Source organism: Osmerus mordax, chromosome 22, assembly GCF_038355195.1.
Source record: "Osmerus mordax isolate fOsmMor3 chromosome 22, fOsmMor3.pri, whole genome shotgun sequence".
NCBI lineage: Eukaryota > Metazoa > Chordata > Actinopteri > Osmeriformes > Osmeridae > Osmerus > Osmerus mordax.
In genome coordinates, this window is record NC_090071.1 from 1,292,920 (window position 1) to 1,302,352 (window position 9,433).

Below are 9,433 nucleotides of genomic sequence, written 5' to 3' on the forward strand. Positions count from 1 at the left end.
CTCCAAAGCTCACCTCAGGACCAGGTTGTTCCACAGAGACTAGCTAGATAGCAACACGGCGAAACCCTACAGATATTTACAGGAAACGATGTAGCAGGAAGTGACAGTGGGGTCACTGCCGCCCTCGGGCTTGGTTTGCCATCGCTGCAGAGCCGTGCATTTCCCCTTCCTCGCCCCCTCCCTCCCCCCGTCCCCTGCTGTCTCACACTCCTGTCTTCCTTTCCCTCCTTCCCTCCCTCCACCCCTCTCCACCCCTCCCTGTCTCCCTCCCTCCACCCCTCTCCACCCCTCCCTGTCTCCCTCCCTCCACCCCTCCGCGTCTCCCTCCCTCCACCCCTCTCCACCCCTCCCTGTCTCCCTCCCTCCACCCCTCTCCACCCCTCCCTGTCTCCCTCCCTCCACCCCTCTCCACCCCTCCCTGTCTCCCTCCACCCCTCTCCACCCCTCCCTGTCTCCCTCCACCCCTCTCCACCCCTCCCTGTCTCCCTCCCTCCACCCCTCTCCACCCCTCCCTGTCTCCCTCCCTCCACCCCTCCCTGTCTCCCTCCCTCCACCCCTCTCCACCCCTCCCTGTCTCCCTCCCTCCACCCCTCTCCACCCCTCCCTGTCTCCCTCCCTCCACCCCTCTCCACCCCTCCCTGTCTCCCTCCCTCCACCCCTCTCCACCCCTCCCTGTCTCCCTCCACCCCTCTCCACCCCTCCCTGTCTCCCTCCACCCCTCTCCACCCCTCCCTGTCTCCCTCCCTCCACCCCTCTCCACCCCTCCCTGTCTCCCTCCACCCCTCTCCACCCCTCCCTGTCTCCCTCCACCCCTCTCCACCCCTCCCTGTCTCCCTCCCTCCACCCCTCTCCACCCCTCCCTGTCTCCCTCCACCCCTCTCCATCCCTCCATCTCCGTCTCCTGACCTCCACGTCCCTGCCTGGCCGGAGGCGGCTGACAGCCTTGCGGTCCCGCAGGTCAGAGATTCAGAGGTAATCCCTGGAGGAGAGAGGCCGGGCTGGGCTGATCCTGGGTCTGGGGGGTTTAAACACACGCTGCCACACACAGGCTCTCTCTGTAAGGGACGCCAAGCAAGAGCACACATGCCCTCCAGCGAGTAGCCCTCCGTGCTTCTCTGATGGCAATATCGAAATGCAAACAAGCTCTAAGCTGCTTATAGATTACAGCGTCCTAACCGGTAAGCCATTTGAGTGCGTTATCATCTCTGAAAGCCGTTTAAAATCACTAATTAAACAACGGTGAGTAGTTGTTCTCGAGAGAAGAGGCCTTTTAAAGCCTGCAGAGATATGCAGTCTTATGAGAGGAGTCATTGTGCTTGACCTCTCTTCTCTATAGACAACACGCAAGTGTACACACAAACACACACACACGTACACGCCAAACCATACAGACTGACACACACACACCTTTCATCTCCCTCTCAAGGAAGCAGGACTCGTCAGACAGGCTGGGTTATTAAAAGGAGGGATTTTATGTTGCGAGAGCTCCTTGCTGAGGCCCCACTTAGCTTACCTCTGTGCTATGCAAGCTCCACATTCCCCATTCCACGGCCTCCTAACATATCCCAGGCCTGTTGTTACTGTTGGGTGACATTACAGTGATCCTGCCCCACTGACAGACTCCGCGCATGACGTGAGGCCTTCTCCCCCCCGGTGATGAATGAGGACATTATCTTTACATCCCTGTGTCGAACGAGCGTTGCGTTACACGAGACCCGTGGTGTCGGGTGTCTGGTCTGGGTTTATGGGATGTCGGGTAAAACCCCGTTTATTTTCGGTCGTTGCTGTGCTGGTCCGTCATCCGCCCTTCTGCTGCTTCTGAGAGGCGATTGGTTTACCCCGATATGCCGACTGCAGAGTAGAAACTAAAATAGTGTCGGATTCATGACAACGCGATTTCGTCACATGGTTCGCCAGACAAAGATAAGCTTCGGACCAGTGTTTGTGGACTTGAACCGACAGACCCGTCCACTTAGGACAACCTACCGATTCCAGGAATAGGACGTCAAAAACGAGTTCTGTATTTGTAGATGTTCTAAAAAAAGAGAGCTGGATATTTCTGGTACGCGACATGCCAAGCGTAGAGAACATTTCCAGGAATATTCATGTCCCCTTAACAGTGAACCAATCCAGCACATTGTTTCAGACACGACCTCAACAATACTATAAAAAGGATGACGTGTGATGCTACATACGAAACACCAGTCAGTCGTGACCTATATGAAACACGTCGATCATCTGTTGATGTCAGCAGATGTGCTTAAAGACTTCACCAGATCATGTTTTACGTTTATGTGACCCAGGAACAAATAAACATCGACCGAGCTATTCGAGGATAGGCTGACTTTTTAAAAGCCAAAAGGTGATGGCGAAAGCTGGTAATGAGAGAAAGTCAGTTTGGGTTTCCGTCCCCCTTTGAGCCCAGCGTGTTGTTGGCGCTCCGACGCCAGAGGGGTCACGGTGGGGGGTGCTCAGAACCTGGGTAGATGAGGCTCTTTCTGCCTTAATGATCCTATAGTCAGATAGAAATCAATAGGCATCTCTAATTGGATGTCCACCGAGCAAGCGCTGACCAATCGGTTAGAGGCTCTCGTTTGGCGGGTGAGTGATCTTGTCCCTCTGTGGCCTTAGTGAGTCTGTCTAAAGGATAGATGGACATCTTCCAGAACAGTCCACAGATATACGGCAAGCTCTCAGTGGCTGATGGTATTTTTACTGTGGTCAAGCCCCTATTAGAAAATCAGTACTTTAATTGCTACACACTGTAGGATTTATGTGATTTAGCGTTTCAGTTTGAGGAAAAATATTTTTCTTTGTGGAAGGAGGTCCCTTGATACAATTACGTACGTTGCAGTACATGCAGTTTATCAAATTGAATTGTGTGTCTGTCTTCAGTGAACAATGAGGTATAAAAATGCTGTACTCTACTAAATGTAAATGTAAATGTATTTCTTGTCCATGTCTAAACATAGACATGGACTCATGTTCCTTCCACGTGACCATGCATTTGTTTCCAGGAACTGATTGATACAAAGGATATTTTGAAAACTTCTCTAAAGACCAATTAGTTTCTTGGAAGCACGTGCCAGCTTGTATGATGCCAAAAGACTCAGTTTAGTGTATAATGAGAACACTGTAAATATCAAAATACCAGCAGAGATAGGTTGGCTTCTTTCATATAAATCCTGCATTTAACATCATGCATAAGTTATGAGGGACTGTGATCACAGAGCACACACACTCACTGACACACACTGACACACACACACTCACTGACACACACACACTCACTGACACACTCACACTCACTGACACACACTGACACACACACACTCACTGACACACACACACTCACTGACACACACTGACACACACACACTCACTGACACACACACACTCACTGACACACACTGACACACACACACTCACTGACACACACACACTCACTGACACACACTGACACACACACACTCACTGACACACACACACTCACTGACACTCACTGACACACACACACTCACTGACACACACACACTCACTGACACTCACTGACACACACACACTCACTGACACACACACACACTCACTGACACACACACACTCACTGACACACACACTGACACACACACACTCACTGACACACACACTGACACACACACACTCACTGACACACACACACTCACAGACACACACACACTCACTGACACACACACACTCACTGACACACACACTGACACACACTGACACACACACACTCACTGACACACACACACTCACTGACACACACACACTCACTGACACACACACACTCACTGACACACACTGACACACACACACTCACTGACACACACTGACACACACACACTCACTGACACACACTGACACACACACACACACTGACACACACACACTCACTGACACACACTGACACACACACACACACTGACACACACACACTCACTGACACACACTGACACACACACACACACTGACACACACACACTCACTGACACACACACACTCACTGACACACACACACTCACTGACACACACACTGACACACACACACTCACTGACACACACACACTCACTGACACACACACTGACACACACACACTCACTGACACACACTGACACACACACACTCACTGACACACACATGAACAATAAACAGAACAGTGTCCTGACATTTGTTTGTGTGTACGTTTGTGTGTGTGTGTGTGTGTACGTTTGTGTGTGTGTGTTTGTGTGTGTAAGTAGCTGCAGGCAGCCCAGGTGGTCGGCGGTCAGATCGTCCAGAGGAGGGGCAGAGCCCGGGAAACGAAGCTGACCTTGGAGAAGAGGCAGAGCTCATCTCCCTGAAAGAGCGCATGGCCCTGTACCAGGCTGCAGTGACCAAGAGAGAGCCCAGCTCAGCTACGGGGGTGAGGAGGGGGGTGAGGAGGGGGGGCAGCTCAGCTACGGGGATGAGGAGGGGGGAGGCTGTTAAGGAGGGAGGGGCTGGGGAGGCTTGAGGGGGGGGGCTGGAGGTAAGGGGGGGCTGGAGGGGGGGCTGGAGGTAAGGGGGCAATGGGGGGCTGGAGGAGGGGGCTGGAGGTAAGGGGGGTTGGGGGGCTGGAGGTAAGGGGGGTTGGGAGGCTGGAAGGGGGGGCTGGAGGTAAGGGGGCGATGGTCTCAGATGAGGGAGACCGACCCTCCATCCAGTAAAAACAGACTGATGCACTGACGTGTAAGTCACTGTAGTAAAACAGTGAGGAGGTTTCAGTTACTGCGGTTCAAATGTACAGCACATAGCGATTGGGGACAACGATGTCCTCCTATTTGAGAGAAACTAAACAGAGAAAAGCAGGCTCTGCTGCCCTTCATTAAGACTGGGGATGCACAGGGATGGCTGCTAATACAGGTTAGTTCATTAAGATGTTGATGCTGAAAGTGCTTCAGGCTCTTAGACGCTTCTCTCTCCATCTCAGTTCTGGGATCTGCTCTGATGCACTGAGGCTTCTTCACCATCAGATGCAAATTAAAACGTCAGTTTGCAGTTTTCTGGGCGTTTAGATGCCGAGGCTGTGCTTCTACTGCAGTCCAGGTTTGATTTAGAATCTTTTGTTATAAAATCCCTGCATTTAATATTTATTAACATCACGGAAACCTTTTCGAAATTGTGTTTATTGGTTGAGTTGCGGCTCCACCTTTGAAACCTTTTTTCCAAACTTTCTTTTCGCAAATATTTTGTAACCCCCCCCCCTCATTTTTTTTTTTACCTTAAAAAGAAAAAAAATACTATTAAAGTACAGTAACAAAGTATTTGTAATTTGTTACTTCCCATCTCTGGCAACTTCCAACTGTCAATTTGTGAATTAGGATTAGGGTCCTTTAATTTGTGAAAAGCTATTCAGCCTGGCTATAGATCGTTTAAGAAAACAAGTTGATTGCAGCACTGCGCTGTTCCTCAGCTGCCTGGTCGGTCATTAACGCAGGTCAAAGGTCACTAATGCAGGCCAGAGGTCGTGACCTCAGTTGACCCCTGTGTGGTGCCAGGTGACAGCTGAGGGGAGGGGCTTCCAGGTCCCAGGGACGCGGGTCGCGACGAGCAGCCAGTCTGGGTGCCAGACGAAATCTGGACGGGGAATGTTTCATCAGAAACCGTCCAGCTGTCGCTCGTGACGACGGGGTCTGTAACAGCCAGTGGCTGAGTATCTATGATCACAGTGTGTCGGGAGAATACTTTGCTTCGGTTAAGCTTCGGGATTCGTTTCAGTCAGAAGTCATACAGAAGTCAAAACATTTAGAGGTTTCCACCATGTTACACTCAAATGCTGTTTTAGACATCCGGGTCGTGCAAGACAGGAGTCATACAGGTTGGAAGGGAGAGACAGCTTCATACCTACAAGATCATTTCTGGAAACTTCCACCTCCATATTAGGAAAACCAGACAGCCAGAACACAACCAGATGGGGTACAGCCATAACTACATCACTGTCACAAGCCGTGCTCCAGGAGGAGAACCACCCCTCATCACACACAGCCTCAATTAAACACAGGATCTTGATCAAGTGTGCAAATGACTCCACAGATGGACATCTCCCGCAACAACCCCCCAAAATACAGACCATCCTGCTTTTAGCGTGCATGTGGGGGGAGGTGCGTGTTTCAGGAGGTGCGTGTTGGGGGAGGTGCGTGTGGGGGGAGGTGCATGTTGGGGGAGGTGCGTGTGGGGGGAGGTGCGTGTGGGGGGAGGTGCGTGTGGGGGGAGGTGCGTGTTGGGGGAGGTGCGTGTGGGGGGAGGTGCATGTTGGGGGAGGTGCGTGTGGGGGGAGGTGCGTGTGGGGGAGGTGCGTGTTGTGGGAGGTGCGTGTGGGCGGAGGTAGGGGCAGCACCTGGGGTTTAACGGAGCCGTCTTGTCCTGGACGCAGGTGATGGAGGAGGAGGCATGTTCGCTGCCTGGGGGGCTGGCCAGCGTGAAGAAGCAGTTTGAGACTCACGAGGTCTCCTCTTCCTCTCAGAGCGCCGTCACACACGTCCACTACCAGCAGAGAACTGTCCAGGTATGGACACACACACACCCTGCTCACAGACACACACACCCTGCTCGCAGACACACACACCCTGCTCGCAGACACACACACCCTGCTCGCAGACACACACACACCCTGCTTGCAGACACACACAGACACACACACATCCTGCTCGCACACGCCCACACACACACCCTGCTCGCAGACACACACAGACAGACATGCTCTACGCACACATGCACACACACACATACCGCAGCCAGAAGCACACATATAGACAGGTACCCACACAGACATACGCATATACACAAACACACAAACACACACACACATCATAACATCCCACCCATAAGAAAAAAAGGTGCAAATCTGCTAAACTGATTTCCTCTAACGATGCTGTTGGAAAACAGACACAGCTGGACCCGCCTCTGATGAGCGTTTTCCCCCTCGTTTAGTTTAATCAGGTGACAAACTTTGAGTTCCTTTGAAGCCTTTCTGTTGTCGGGAAACAGAAGTTGAGGAGTTCATATCTCCGAGGCAACAGTCAGCTTCCTTCCGTGGGCGAGAGACTGTGGGAGAGTCGGTAGGCTAAAGGTGTAAAATGAGTCTGCATGCAAGATGCGTGTAGGAATCTCACTTGAGCTCACTGGCTGATCTGCTTAGCCAAGCTAGAAAACAGGTTACAGTCATCCAGGGAAGCCCTACCCAGGGGAATACAGGTGGGTCAGGTGGCTGAGCGGTTAGGGAATCGGGCTATTAATCAGAAGGTTGCCAGTTCGATTCCCGACCGTGCAAAATGACGCTGTGTCCTTGGGCAAGGCACTTCACCCTACTTGCCTCGGGGGGAATGTCCCTGTACTTACTGTAAGTCGCTCTGGATAAGAGAGTCTGCTAAATGACTAAATGTAATGTTAATGTAGTACTGAATTATAGAGACAGGGAGGTGAGATGTAGGAGTGGATTTTGTTGCGTGTTGTTCCTGAGGTGAAACTTAGGCACTCTATCTTTAAGTGTCTGACACATTGTAAGGAAGCGGATCACGCCTGTGAAACGTTAAGACAAACTGCACAGTGAGTGAAACGGCTTTGTTGATGTGGTACAGATCTGTGGAGACGGTTTAAAATGCAGATACCCTGCCAATGCTTGTATCGTTCAAGCCTTATTCCAAAACAAACAAACAATGTAAATGAGTAAATGAGTATCTGCCCGTCTGTGTGTCTGAGGAGATGGCTATAGTTCAGTGGTACAGCATTTGACCGCAGGTCAAAAGGTCACAGGTTTGAACCCCCCTGAGGGAAAGCATCTGCTAGATTGATGTGTAGTTGTCATGACCAGAGTGTTCTTCTCTTCAGGAAATGTCCAGCTCATCAGAGGTAGTGGTGAGGACCAGCACCAGAGAGGTCGTCCCTGGCGACCAGCAGGTGACCACCCATCATGATCACCAGGTAAGAATCAAATCAAACTTTATTTGTACTGACATTTTTTACAAACAGAAGGCTTCAACGATGCTGCTTCAACTCTTGACTCTAAGGCCCAGTTTCCCAGACATGGATTAGGTTGGTTTAGATCCAACTGCGTTGTCATGGTGCAGAGTACAGCTACAAAATCAATGACATACAGAATAATATTTGCAAATAGTTTTTGAACACAGCACACTTTAATTATCTTAGTCTTTGTGTCTCTTCCCAAGGGATGTTTTAAGCCTTACCAACAGGCTTGTATCTAGTCAATACTTCACTGTGTATCCACAAGGCTGTACCAAAGCAAACCCTTATAACATGTTTTATACAGTAGCCTAAGAGAAACAGCACCTTATTAACTCCAGAATCATAGCATACAATATAGCTAGCATGTCTGTATATAGACGATTTGTCCATATGTTACATCAAACATCTTAAATATCTCAATGCTCCAGACAGGATGATTTAGTCATTTTATGTTGTAAAGAATGAAGGAATTCAAAGTACACTAACGTCATGTTTCAAATTGATTGGACGGACTGTGGTGAATGAACAACATAGTTCTGGGAATTTTCAAGTAACTTTGATAACAGAACAGTTTGAGGTCACTGCTGCAAAACAACCATTGTGAAAACCAGTTACCTTTTTTCTCCTAACAGATGACTCATGATCAAAGAGTCCAGCATATGAATGTGGCCTCCGGTTATGACGACCATTATGATGAAACAGGTTGAGTATAAAACCATTTCATCTAGTTCTTTCATATTGCAATTTGTAACACCCTCCTACATGTGTATTGTGCATTAATAATCGCTGGATATCTGCATGAACACTCCCACTGGTCTAAATTAGGGACGGGGTGTGGAACTAAAGGAAGCTGCAGATGGTTGTGCTTTCAGAGCCGCCAAATCTAATCTTGGCACCCAGAGAGCTGATATATTGCTACTTCAGTTTCAAATATATAAAAAAACACAGATAGTTTATTAACGAAACAATAAGATTTATTTTCGTTTGTTCGTGCTTCCAAGCGTGTGTAACGAGACCAACGTTTCCCCTCTGCAGCGGTCAGGGTCATTGGAAGGGAGGATTTGCCAAAAGTCTCCACTCAAGCTTTGAAGCAGCAGTATGAAAAGACGATTGAGGATGCTGCACCAAGCAAGCAAATTAAGGTAATGATGATCGATGTTTGGCGGTTTGGAAGATTTTTGAAACATTAGCATTCATCTGTGGCATTCTACAAGGTCACAATCAACACAGTGATGCAGGTTTCATCATTAAATCATTACTCATTAAGTGGGATTGGATCAAACAGTGTCACATTAGCAGTCATTCTGAATCTGAGTTCAGAGAACAATTATTCTCTTTAATCCTCTTCTTTTTCCTATATGCTCTGCTTTACTGCCACAATACAATTTTCCCCTCAGTTCTCTCCAAATTAGTTTTTCAGCATTTTAAAAG

General features: G+C 49.4%; 1 protein-coding gene across 1 annotated transcript in view; it reads left to right on the forward strand.

The window, feature by feature from the left end:
• xirp2a (xin actin binding repeat containing 2a) overlaps positions 1-9,433 on the forward strand; it is a 38,613-nt gene that overhangs the window by 18,365 nt on the left and 10,815 nt on the right. Inside the window, exons 4-8 of the mRNA XM_067260365.1 lie at positions 4,261-4,424; positions 6,414-6,539; positions 7,868-7,936; positions 8,635-8,704; positions 9,038-9,144. Coding sequence (XP_067116466.1) covers positions 4,261-4,424; positions 6,414-6,539; positions 7,868-7,936; positions 8,635-8,704; positions 9,038-9,144 — 536 coding nt within the window. The remainder of the gene's footprint in view (positions 1-4,260; positions 4,425-6,413; positions 6,540-7,867; positions 7,937-8,634; positions 8,705-9,037; positions 9,145-9,433) is intronic.